We start from the raw sequence: 13,606 nt of genomic DNA, 5'->3' as shown, positions 1-13,606 counted from the left end.
AACAGATGCCCCGCTGCTGCACCACCCCAGGTACAGATGGAGCTTCTGATTATCCTCCAGTGCCCACTCTTAAATATGAAGAGACAGCAGAAAATTTCTAAACTTTCGAGGAAGTCTCTAATGGGAGAGTGGGAATCCAATATTATCAAGAGGAAAAGAATGAACTCAGAGGAAATGGCTAATGCAGGCAACAGAAAAAAAAAATCAATGAGGATTGATATCCTCAGAATTAAGAGATTAGATTTGCATCCATGAAACAGGGACAACATGTTATTTGCAAAGGAGGGGGCAATTAGAGCAAGAAAGAGTTCTTTTAAAATAAAAAACAGGATAGCAGAAAACTTAAAAATCAGTAAATGAGTTGAAATATAGAAAATGAAGAAACCTTCCAGACAGCAAAGTAGAAAGACAAAGGAATGGATGATGGGAGAGAAGGAACCAGAAGTGCAGAAACACAATCCAGGAGGCTGATATCTAGCAAATAGGAGTTCCAGAAAGAGATCATGGAGGGGAGGAGATTTTCAAAGAAATAATAGAATGAAATTCCTATAAGGAAATGAAAAAGACCCAACCCAGGCTTGTCTTGAAACTTCAGAACACCGAGGAAACAGAAGAAATTCTGAAAGCTCCCAAAGAGGAAAATTGATACCAGACTCAAAGTACTTGAATCCAAATGTCATCAGACATCTCAACAGCAACAGGGAAGCAAGAAGATCATGAAGCAATTTTGAGAAATTCAATTAAAACCATTAGCAAGAGTGAAAATTGAATAAAAATATATCAGACAAATGAAATATTAGGAAATTTACCTTCTGTTATCAGTTTATGCCTCTCAGCTCTTGATGCCTGCTTGCGATAATGATCTGGATTCTTTAAGCATTTCTCCTCCTTTAAAGAGCGCACAGTGTCAAGCTTTGTCAGTAGAAGGCACTGGAGGCACCTTGCAGGAAGAAGGAGGCTTCTCTTCCTGGTTCTGGCAGTTGCATTTTTGCTGTTTCTGGCTTCTGTTGCACAGTTGAACAGAGCCCTGGGTGTGTGAGGACATCAGTGATACTCCCCCAGTGACTTCATGGTGATCTCGTAGCCCTGGTCCAGGCCCAGTGACTACCATCCTGTGGTCTCCCAATGTGGACACCACAGACTCCATCCTCACACCTGCACACCCTGACTCTTTCTGGGCTCCTGCCTGTTGGCTGCTGTTGCCTGCACCCCAGAAGTTTGTTTCTTGCAACCCTCCCAAGGCAAACACTGTTCCCTCTGGCCCTCATGCCTGCATTGGTGCCCCCGTCCCCTCTGGGTACCTGCCCATCTGTGGCTCACCAGCGCTGTGGAGGGTTACTCCTGCTTGACTCTGGCCTGGGCAACCTGGTGACCTCCATCAGTGAGCTGCCACCACACCTTCTCCAACAAGGTCTGGATCCCAGGCTGGGGAGGGGCTCCCCCTTCCAAGCTTTCCCTTTCTTGAATGCTCTCCCTCAGCCTCAGGATACCCTTCAGAGATCTCTTTGCATCTTTATAGTTACTCTCCTATCAGAGCTTAATAGTTCTTTAGATTCAGTTTCCCTTGTTTAAATTACTGTGTGGTTTCTGTCTCCTGTTGGACCTATACATCTTCCATACACTTTTCCTTAGGAAGTTCCTTGAAGAATATCCCACCAAAACAAGGGAGCAAATCAAGAGAGAGGAAATAAAAGGGATCTAGGCCACAGAGAATCCAACACAGGAGAAGGAAGGTTTTAGGAGCCCAGCTATGCCACTGGCTGAGGGAACAACTCAGTCTAGACTGGAGCATGATGACTGAGGGCTCTAGAAGAGATGCCTCCGAGGAAAAATAGACCTGGTGGTTTCTCTGACCGATTTGGCCACGTGAAAGATTGTCGTGCAAGTATTTTACAAAGCTTTTAGAGGTTGTAGGAAGACTTAACCAAATCTCCAAAGAAAACTAAGCAAATTAAAAATGCAGTAGTTATTAATGCAAGGAAAAACAAAACTTTGTATAAGGTAGATTTTAATAATTATAGTTCATTTAGCTCAGCAGTAAATGGTATTTACTCACAAGAAGGATAAATACTGAATATATTTTACTGTATTTAAAAAAGCAAGATAACTGTATCTAAGGAATGGAAGGGGAAGAATGTATGAGACCAAAATCCTCATCCACCATAATGGGAAGACAATTCATAATTTCTAAAATAATCAAGATAGAGCAGAAGGAAGGTACTATCTTGTTAATGGTGGTAAATATCAGAAGAAAGACCTAAAAGAGTTGCCAGTGGCTGCCTCCAGTGGGCAGGATGCAGAAGGAGGAAGAAAGAGGTCTATGAGGTGCTGTTTTTCCTTTTTTGAAAATATTATTTAGCTCTTTATACTATGTGCATGTATTGCCCCAATAAAAATATAAAATAGGCTTTTTTAAAAAAGAAAAGAAGGGCTTCCCTGGTGGCGCAGTGGTTGAGAGTCCGCCTGCCGATGCAGGGGACGCGGGTTCGTGCCCCAGCCCGGGAAGATCCCACATGCCGCGGAGCGGCTGGGCCCGTGAGCCACGGCCACTGAGCCTGCGCATCCAGAGCCTGTGCTCCGCAACGGGAGAGGCCACAACAGTGAGAGGCCCACGTACTGAAAAAAAAAAAAAAAAAAAAAAAAGAAAAGAAAAAAGAAATGAGATCATGCAATGTGGACTGCTTGGCACTTAGTAGGTGTTCAAAATTTGTGAGTTCTGGGAGTTCCCTGGAGGCGCAGTGGTTAAGAATCCGCCTGCCAATGCAGGGGGCACGGGTTCAAGCCCTGGTCCAAGAAGTTCCTACATGCTGTGGAGCAACTAAGCCCATGCGCCACAACTACTGAGCCTGTGCTCTAGAGCCCGCGAGCCACAATTACTGAGCCCGTGAGCCACAACTACTGAAGCCCGCATGCCTAGAGCCCGCGCTCCTCAACAAGAGAAGCCACCGCAATGAGAAGTCCGCGCACGGCAATGAAGAGTAACCCCCACTCGCCGCAACTAGAGAAAGCCCACACACAGCAACGGAGACCCAATGCAGCGAAAAATAAATAAATAAATTTATAAAATTTGTGAGTTCCTTTTCTTCCTTTATTCTCTTAAATCTTTTTCCAGGTTGGCTTGCAATCTATAAGGGCTCAGGCTGCCGAGATTCCCAGGTTATTCGCTGCTGGGTCACGCCGGCCTTTGGGTTGGCCTGAGCTTTACCCCTCCAGGCTTTAGGCCTCAATCCCCTGCAGGAGGCAGAGGAAGCACAGAGGGCTGGCCCACCTGCAAGGGAGGTGTCCCAGGGCCTCCGACTGATTGGAGGAAGGAGGATCTGGTGGTGGGAGAGGGGGAGGGTGCTCTGCCCACTGGGGGGACCCTGCGGTTCTAAGCCCCAGTCCCTGGTCACCCTGGAACCAGATTCACGGAGTCTTTATTGCTGGCTCCAGTCTGCATGGGATGGTTCCAGAATGAGACAAAAGAGACAGGTTTCAGTTCTCGTTGGAGATGGCAGACATCTGGTCATTCCTAACACAAGATAGTGATTAAGAGTGGGATGCCTGGGTTCAAATGCTGGGTCTGCCACTTAAGAGGAAAGGGAGCTTAGGCTTCCTTGTGCCTCAGGTTCCCCATTCATAAAATGATGGCTAATAGTATGTACCATACAGGACCACTGAGAGCGTCAAAAGAGATAATCCACATAAAGTGCTTAGAACAGTACATGACTGAATAAGAGCTTGTCTTATTCTGTTCAGGCTGCTCTAGCAGAATAACATAGGCTGAGTGGCTTATAAACAACAGAAATTTATTTCCCACAGTTCTGGAGGCTGGAAGTCCAAGTCTCAGATCGGACAGATTTGGGGTGTGTTGAGAGCCTGCTTCCTGGCTCATAGATGGCCATCTTCTCACTATAACCTTACATGGCAGAAGAGGAAGGGAGCTCTCTCTGAGCTCTCTTGTATAAGGGCACTAATCCCATTCATGAGGGCTCCACTGTCACGACCTAAGCACCTCCCAGAGGCTCCACCTCCTAATTCCATCACATTGGGGAATAGGTTTCAACATATGAATTTTGGGGGTGGGGGGACACAAACATTCAGTCCATAGAAGAGCTCAATTTTAAGAAGATCCACTCTTCTTACTCATTGATTCTGATTCTGCAGGTATTTATTGAGCATTTACCTTGAGCTACCATCGTGCTGAGCTCAGGAAATACGAAGATGATTAACACAGTCTGCCTTTATGGAGCTCACCTCTAAGGGGAAAGGCAGCCACTCAAACAGGTTGCTGTAATTCAGTAAATTGGAGCCATGAGATGGCCGCGCATGGTATTTTGGGAGCACAGGGGATGGAGACTTTATATAGGATGGAACATGGAGAGTTGGGGGTGAAGTCAGGCCGCTTAGGAGGCCCCAAACCAGCCACAACAAGAGCAAGGCAAACAAGAGGCTAGAGCAATTTGCCAGGGATGAGTGTCTGACTTGATGTAAAATCTGGCGGCTAAACCCTGCATGGTCTTCACTGCCAAGGGCTTCTGAGCCAGAAGGCAGGCAGGGCTGACCTGAAGATGCCGGGTCAGAGTGAGAGAGTTTGTCTCCATCGTTTACAAACCTTTGCTTCAATCTCTCCATTCACATTCCCCGAGGGATAAAAAGGTCACCAGTTGGAGTTCTCTGAGCCTTGCAGCAAGTGCAAGAGGAGGAGAGTATCAGAGAGTTTGAAAAGTGCGAGACTTTTCTGTCTTATTAAATAAATTCACCAGGGGATGACTGAGTTTCCCACGAGAGGAATAAGACCGTTTTTCCCCATTTGCTGGGGAGCAGCAAAGCAAAGACGCTGTGGTCTTCAGGTAGCTGCCTTGTCTGCTCACCCCTAATGGGAGCCTCATGCATTTGCTGCAGTCCTATTTCTCATTGTTCCCAGGGGCTGCATGAGGGAGCGGGTAGGGCTTGGGCCCTGGACACCGCCGCCCATGGGTCACACTCCTGCCCCTGCCATTACCTGTCTTCAGTCATGGCACTTCACCTTTCTGAGCTTCTTTCCTCCTAATCCTGCATCTTTTCTGTGTGACCTTGGGAAAGCTAATTCATCCCTCCCAGCCTCAGTTTCCTCACCTGAAAAGTGGTATGTGATACTGGAACTCTCTGTTGCAAAAAAAAAGAGAAACTATTAGTTTCTTACTGCTGCTGTAGCAAAATTACCACAAACTTGCTGGCTGAACACAGCACAAATTTATTATCTGACCGTTCTGGAAGCCAGAAGTCAGAAATCCTAAAATGAAGGTGTTGGCAGGGCTGTGTCCCTTCTAAGGGCCCTATAGGGGAGAACGTGTTTTCTTGCTTTTCCTATAGTCAGTGTGTCTGTCGGTCTCTTTCCTGCTCTCTTCCTCCTAACACCAAATTCCCAACGATTGGCCCAGCTTGGAACAGGTGTCCACTCTGGTCCAGTCAGCTGTGAACAGGGGTTAGGTTCACACAGCACAAAATGGCTGCTATGGCCAGGCCATCGCTGTCATTCCAGATGGGCAGGGGAGCATTCGCTGTAGCCTGATAAGCCCTCCATCAGGGAGTGGTGAGTGCTCAGGGCGGGGGCCCCAGCACAGAGGAGGATCTAGGCAAAAGGGACAGGTCTCCCCTCTGTGCCCACTTCCATGCCTCCTTCCTCCCACTTTTGCCCACAGGCCACAGAGGAGCACTTGAAGAAGGAATCCAGCCACAGCCTCCAGATCCAGCACCAGGCGCACCGGCTAGAGCTACAGGCCTTGGAGGAGAAGGTCCAGCAAGAGCTCCAGGGAGAGCTGGAGAGGATGCAGGCTCAGCAGGCGCTGTTGCTAGGTATGCAGCCAGCTGTGCACCCAGCAGGGTTCACACGCAGAAACCAGGGGCAGCAGGGGGCCCAGGGGTAAGGGCCAGGGTGACTCTCCTGGCTCTGACGCCAACAAGATGTGAGATGTGGGACAGGTTGCCCTCAGCCTCATTTTCCTTTTCTATAAAGTGGAGTTACACTTGTCCTTCCATCATAGAAGCATTGTATGGATTTGATGAGATATTAAATATAAAATACTTAGCATATAGCATGAGCCCAGTGAGTGCAGATAATATTATCGTCATTACTGAACATAAGCCAGATCTCTGAGCCTTTGTGAGAGTTTCATGAGATAACCTCAAACGCTCATTTCTGAAGATTTCTGCAAATTTGGGGATTTAGGCCCCCAGGCTCCTGGCTGTTCCCTGTCCCCGCGTTATCCCCAGCATGAAACTGACCTCCTTTTCAGTTTCCACAGCAAAAACCTGTCACACAAAGCATTCTGGAAGTTTCCAGAGGCAGTAAAGATCTCCAAAGCTAAATTGCCTGGGCTTGAAGTCTGACTCCAGTGCTCACTAGCTCTGTGACCTTAGGCGAGTTGCTTAACTGCTCTGTGACGCAGTTGCTCATCTGTAAAATGGGAATAATAATAGTATCCACCTCAATGGGCTGTTATTAGAATTATGTGAGTATATACATGGGAAGAATAGAGCCTGGTACATGATAAATGCTATGTAAATGTTCACTGTCATTATTGTTGAATATTCCAACTTTGCATGGCTGACTCTAAGGGCCTCTCTCCATTTTTGTAGATCATCTCTCTCCCTCATTTTCTCTTGTACTCTCATCTTCTTTTTCACTCTTCAGAGCAAGACCAATGCCCTCCTTATTTCATGCCTAGCATTCAAGACCATATTGACCTTTTAAAATATTTCTTCAATCCCAGACAGGGCTCTCCTTAAGAAAATTCTGGGAAGAGCATTTTCTTTACCTCCATAAGTGAATAAGTTCTACCTGCTGCTTGATTGAGTTTTCATTATACAGTATGTCCTGTTCACTGCATGTCAGCACGTCAGCTCTGCACGTTTCCGGAAGAAGGAGAGAGAGAGGGAGAGTCCCACAGATTTCCTAGTTAGCAGCTACCCTGGAATGAGGCGACCGCGTGGGAAATGCTAAAGTTAGCAGCATCTAAAAGAGACGCATTATACAAGATAAAACCTGGTTGTACCACCTGTCTCAGAAACAAGACTGCCCAGATTGAGATCAGGCTGGACACCCCTGGTGATTTCAACACCCCACAGCAGCCATCCCTGCTGCCCCTTCCCTGGCCCCTCTGAGCCCACAGCAGCCTGGTCCTTACCTGGATGAAAGATTCAGGAGGGACCCTGGGGACAGACGGGGATGCTCAGCACAAGTCCCAGGAAGAAGGGGCTTTGTGGACTCTGTAATGGTGATAGCAAATTGTAGGCTTTGTGGGTGGCCTTGGGTGGGTGGGAGCACGGACCACCACAGGTGATATTAGAAATTCCTGGTTACTCCTATTCCAACATCTGGAGAGACACACCTGACCTGCAGTATAGGTCAGTGTGTGAGGGGCAAAGGGTTTGAGTGTCCACCAGATTACCTGACATACTGGGGTGGGGACCCAGACATGCTGGATGAATAGGTGGATGGGCAGGTGATTGGGTGGATGGGTGGATAGATGGGTGGATGAGTGGATGGATGGATGGATGAATGGTGGGATAGTATGAGAGAAGAGGGGCAGGTAATGAATGAACTGTCTGTAGTTCCTGCTTTGCTAAAGGGTTTTATTGCACGTTTTTGTGATAAAGGATTTCAGAAATTGGGTTGTGTTTAAACTATGGAAATCACTATAATAAAATCCTAGAGGAGAAGGAAGATGATCAAGTAAAGTTTTCAACATAATAGCATCAGAATACATTAAACTTTTATATGTGTTTAAATACTGTCCTTTTCAGAGAACCTTAGTAAGCTTATGGGAAATCTTTTACAACTGATACGCTTTCACAATATCATTAATTTTCACTCTAAACATCATTTATTTGTTTTACAAATATATGTTGAGCGCTTGCTTTGTACTACGGCCTGTACTGGGTATCTTATGGCCTCTAGGATTATTGGAACAATGTTTCAAAAGTAATTTGCAATAACTAAAATATGGTCTCAGGAGTCCATAATAGAAAATAAAGTATCAAGTTTACTAGCACTTGAAAATCATCTTCTCTTTAAAAATTAATAGCTTGGACTTCCATGGTGGCGCAGTGGTTAAGAAACCACCTGCCAGTGCAGGGGACACGGGTTTGAGCCCTGGTCCGGGAAGATCCCACATGCTGCGGAGCAACTAAGCCCATGCGCCACAGCTACTGAGCCTGTGCTCTAGGGCCCGTGAGCCACAACTACTGCAGCCTGCGCGCCTAGAGCCCATGCTCTGCAATGAGAAGCCACCGCAATGAGAAGCCCGCACGTGGCAACAAAGGGTAGCCCCCACTCGCCGCAACTAGAGAAAGCCCGCGCGCACAGCAACGAAGACCCAACGCAGCCAATAAATAAATAAATAAGTAAATTTATTAATAGCTCACTGAATAGTGTCTACTCCATCAGAAAATTTTCTTTTTGAAATGATTGTTTTCTTTGCCTTTTGATCATGCTGGTAAGCGTTACACTATCAGAAATCACCTACCATCCTCAGAGGAGAAATTCGAGTTTCTGGCTGCACTGGTCCCTGAGTTAAGGAGGGTGTGTACATTTCTCCTGAATGATTCTGGTTTTAATCATGATCCTGTTGGGATGATATGCCATCTCCCGCCTTCACAATCCAGCTGGGACCTTACATCCATGAGAAGTAGGACCTGTGAATGTTTTGTCTCCTTAAGTATTGGCACAAATGTCAACATTTCCGATTTGAGACCCGCACCCCTAGAAGAGGCCACTGGGTCATTTGCTAATTCCCTGTTCTTCTCAGTTTTCTGACTTGGTGCTGAGGCCAGGTGTTGCCTCGGGGTTCAGCTCTGGACCCAGGCTGTCCCACCCTAACCCGCCACCCGTCCTAACTAACCAGCAATGGCGAAGCAGGTGGCCCCAAGGGAAGAAGAACCATGGGAAGTGTTGAATCCTGACTCTACCGCTTATTAGCAGGGTGGCTCTGGGCTACTTCCTCAGCTTCTCTGAGGCTCTGTTCTCTCGTAAAATGGGAAGGATGATACTGGATAGGATGGTAGTAGGGCTTAACTGGTTTTCAAGGGTTTCGCACATTTAGTGCTCTATACATGGTATTGTTGTTACTGTTCTCTTGAAATACGTAAGTAAGTTTGGGGAACTCGAACCAGCGCCTGCAGCAGCTCCCCACTCCAGCCCACCCCAGAGACTGTGGTCCCTGCAGAAGACACTTTGGCCTCACCGTGCTCCTGACCTTCCACTGCTCTTCCTTTTGCAGAGGCCCTGAGGCAGGAGCTGGCGGAGCAGCGGGCTGCCTGCTCTGAGCACCAGAAGGACTTGGAAGCGCTGCAGGCTGAGCTGAGGGCCCCGGGGAGTGTGGGCAGGCGACAGGCCATCAGCCAGTGTCCAGGGGACAGCGAGGACCGTGCCGGCACTGCAGAGGTCAGCACCCCTGCCCTGCCCATGCCACACCCTTCTTGGAGCAGCGTCAGGGAGAGGCTCTGGGTGCTCAGTCACCCCCTGTCTGAAGGGGGGAAGAACCTCTCTTTCCACAGGCCTGGGGAACACTTGATGAGCCTGCAGGCTCCCATCTTTGGAAAGCAAAAACAAGTTTTAAGTGCAGCGTGTTATTTTAAATGCAGATGCAGTGGGATCTCAGGGTGTTGGTGCCAGACAGGGTCCGTCCTGTAGACCTGCAGAGAGTTTCTCAGAACACCTCCCCAGACAGACTCCCTGTCTAGACCTCCCTGTTCCTGTGAGGACAGGTGAGCTTGTCACCAGAGGTCAGTGCTGACTCTCCTTGAACTTTCTGGTCAGACTCGGCCAATCATCCCCCTCCTTGCCCTCCATAATTCCTACCTTGCTGGGTAGCACAGGGACCTCCTAACAACCCAGGCATCTCTCCCCAGCCCACCACATACGGCTTCAGGTATTCATCTGAAGTGCATCTGTGTAAAGCCTTCAGTGGCTCCCTACTGCTGTGAGAATAAGCTCCCAGTGGTCAGTCTGGCATTGAAAAGCCTTTACCCACTGGCTGCATATCCCTCTCTGCTCTAAATGCAGGCTCTGCATCCTGCCTCACTGCCTTTGCATATGCCCTGGCCCCTACCTGGGACCCCTTCCTCCCTCTTCAGTGCCCAGTCAATCCCTCCGTGCTACGGGCCTCCCCTCCACACCCGTGACCTCTCTACCCTCTGAGCTCCTGGAGCACTTCCTGTTGGTATAGCTCAGCTGGCACCCGCCTCTACTGCCTGTCCTGTTGGAGAACCATCACTTCATGGATGCCCTTGTTTCCTTGCCTGGACTAGGCATCCTTTGAGAACAAGCCATGTCTGCTTCATCTCATCCCCCAGCCCCACCCCCAGTGCTCGGCACACGGCTCTGCACACAGTAGAGTCTCCACCAAGGTGTGCAGACGGCCACGATTGGTTGGTGTCCCAGCCCTGCTGAAGATCGCAGGAACATGGGGATGGTTCATTCCAGATTTTGCTGGTACTGAGAACCTGAAGACAATTTCTGTGTTTAATGAGAATTATTAACAAATGATGTATCATGATGAGTTCAGCTCAGTTGGTAAAGTCTAGCAGAGGGAAAACAGAATATGATCCATTAAATGTTCTAGGCTGGTGGGGGCCACCTGGACCTGTGGAAGGAGATAGGGGAAGTGTGGGATGGTGACAGCTGGTGGCTGGAGGGCCCAGTATTGGGCCCTCCGCAATGAATGACAGGCTTGCCTGAGGGCTACGGAGAGAGCCCCGGGCTGGGTAGATGAGACGGTACCTGGTCATCCACACCCAGTCCTACCTACACCTCACTGGAGGGAAGCCCTGAACCCTCCGGGAGGAACAGCAAGGCCCTGGGTGATGTCCCACACAGAGAAGAAGTATATCCACAAGAAGGAACAGCCCCAGGCAGCAGGAGTGAAAGGGGAGTGCAACGTCAGGATGCATTCCCGGCGTGGCCACCACTGCAGGTAAGTGGTGTTGCATCCACTGGGATCTTCTGAGGAGCCCCATGAAAGAATTCTCAAATCGGTCGCAGCCAAGTACAGAGGGGGATGCACTTATCCAGCAGCTTCTCCCTCCCACTAGTCAAGGGTGGCCCCACAGGACTTTAACCCCACAGGCTCTTCAGGTCATGCAGGTGTGAGTGCCGGGTGGTACCCATGGGCATCCCACACTATGCAAACCTCAGGGCTGGAAGCAAGAGGTACAGGGCCTGGGCCGCACATGCTCCCTGTGCAATGCTCTTCAGTCTTTGGAAGGAACAGATGCACAAACCTTCAGGCCCGTTTGCATGGACTTGAAAACTGCTACATTCACTAATCGGGGATGAACCCTGACCCCATTTAATGGTAGATATCAGTCTTTGTATTTCTGTCTGAACCATTGACATTCAAGCATCATTTCGCAGCAAGCATTCATTTGGCACCTGCTGAATCCCAGCCACTGTACTAGGTGCTATAGGATTGGGAAGATGAAGAGGAGATGGCTCCTTCCCGGAACAGCTGCTGGTCTGGTGGAGGAAACCAGCATTTCAACAAATCAGTGCACTTCATTATAACCTCTACACGGAGAGGATCTAGCTCTCAGAGAAGAGAAAGCTTGTCGCCTCTCCCCTGAGGGGTCGAGAAGGCATCACCAAGGCAGGAATGGTTGGGTGTGGAAGGCACCCTAGGTAAAGAGACGGGCAAGGGCAAGTGCGGGGCAGTGGATTACACCTGTGGTGGCCTTAGAGTCACCTGGGGGGCTTTTTCAAGAGACACAGGGCTGGGATGTACCCAGACCCGCTGTATCAGAATCCTGTGAGGTGATGTGACATTGTTATTGTTCAGCAAATATTCACTCTCCCCTTCCTCTGCCCTGTGTGGTTTCGCCCCAAATTCCCATGTTGAAGCCCTAACCGCCAATAGGATGGAATTTGGGAATGAGATCTTTGGGGGGTAATTAGTGAATTAGTGTCGTAACAAGAAGAGACTCAGAGACATCCTACCCCCCTTCCCAACCCTCCCACCCCCACTCCACACATGTGCAGTGTTGGGCTTGTTTTCATTTAAGCCGCATTCTTGGCTCACCAGCATTATTAGACTTTTTGAGGGCCACATTTGGCCAACTCTCAAAGCAGGAAACTTTAAGAGACTAGACGTGAGCTCCTGAATCAGGAGCCCGATTTGGGTTCCAGGCTGGGTCTTTGCCGCGGCACATCTCTGGCCCTTGTCTGCCACTGCGCCTCCTGCAAACGGCTCTTCTGGCTGCTTTCTCCCTAGGAGGGGGCCGGTCCGGGCCAGGCGGGCTCCCCGACGGGCAAGGGCGCCGCCGAGCAGGAGCCAAGCGAGGGATGCGGCCTCTGGGAGGAGAACTCGCAGCTCAAGGAAACAGTGCGGCGGCTGCAGGCCGAGGTGGAACAGCACCGGCAGGAGGCGCTGCAGCTCCGCGACCAGCGCAGGTAGGTCTGCGGGTCGGGGCTTCTCTCCTCCGCCCCGTGGTGAGCCTCTGGGATCTAAGATTGGGTTGCACCCTCAGCAGCTTCCCAAAGAAAGGACTCCCTAGTACGCCAGCACTTCACTGATGTTACTCCTTTGACCCATGGAAAGTATCAGTGGTCTAGGAATTCTAGATCTCAAAACTGCCTAGGATTAGCCCTGAAATGGGGGAGGGGTACCCTATTTCCCTACAGATCAGGGAATTTATGGAATCAAACTTAACGATGCCAAAAGTATCCTCAAAACTAGCCTTAGGGAGTCAGTGCAGTGGAATAGTTAAGACAGTTCTGTGTGCTCTTTTTTTCTTTTTTTCAAATTTTAATCTAATGCTTAACGCATTACACTTTATTGATGAAGATACTACATTCACATAATTCATAAAACCAGAGCTAGAAGGGCCTTAGAAAATAATCACACTTGCATGATATGCTGACAAATAATTTACATATCGTTTCTGTATTCTGTTCACACCATGTATAATCTTGACATTACCAATTATAATTATAGATACATTAATGTTGACCTTACAGTTTTAATACTTAAAAATCATTGTTCCTGTTCATCACTGATGAATGTATAAACAAAAGTGGTACACATCCATACAATGGAATAGTATTCAGTTATAAAAAGAAATCAAGTTCTGATACATGCTACAACATGGATGAACCTTGAAAACATGATGCTAAGTGAAAGAAGCCACATATAACAAAAGGCCACATATTTCATGATTCCATTTTTATGAAATGTCCAGAACAGGCAAATCCATAGAGACAGAAAATATATTAGTTGTTGCCAGAGGCTGCAGGAAGGAGAGAATTGGGGGTGACTGCTAACAGATGCAGGGTCTCTTCCGAGGGTGATGGAGATGTTCTGGAATTACTGGTGATGGTTACAACACAGGGATATACTAAAAACCAGTTTTAAATGGCATATTTTATGAGAATTTCATCTCAATTTTTTAACTACAAAAACAATGTTCCAATAAAGAGAATCACGGTATCAGCATGATCATAATTAGAATAAAAATGCATATCATGAAAATGTCACAATTACTGGGCAAGGGAAATTCTGATGACACATTTAAGGGCACATTAAAGGATAAAACTGCTATTGCTGTTAAAACATGTGAAGATGATCCTTCCCAGGAACTGAAATTAAAA

At 48.1% G+C, this 13,606-nt stretch overlaps 1 protein-coding gene across 1 annotated transcript in view; it reads left to right on the top strand.

Moving 5' to 3' along the window:
• Positions 1-13,606, top strand: part of FAM184B (family with sequence similarity 184 member B) — a gene marked incomplete at its 5' end in the record, with an annotated part of 135,882 nt that overhangs the window by 106,080 nt on the left and 16,196 nt on the right. The window contains 3 exons of the mRNA XM_079715192.1: positions 5,664-5,817; positions 9,243-9,406; positions 12,231-12,409. Coding sequence (XP_079571318.1) covers positions 5,664-5,817; positions 9,243-9,406; positions 12,231-12,409 — 497 coding nt within the window. The remainder of the gene's footprint in view (positions 1-5,663; positions 5,818-9,242; positions 9,407-12,230; positions 12,410-13,606) is intronic.

The sequence above is a fragment of the Hyperoodon ampullatus genome (genome assembly GCF_949752795.1).
Source record: "Hyperoodon ampullatus genome assembly, chromosome: 1".
In the NCBI taxonomy this organism is placed as follows: domain Eukaryota; kingdom Metazoa; phylum Chordata; class Mammalia; order Artiodactyla; family Ziphiidae; genus Hyperoodon; species Hyperoodon ampullatus.
The sequence above is the reverse complement of the archived record's forward strand: the minus strand, read 5'-3'. Positions and strand labels throughout refer to the sequence as shown.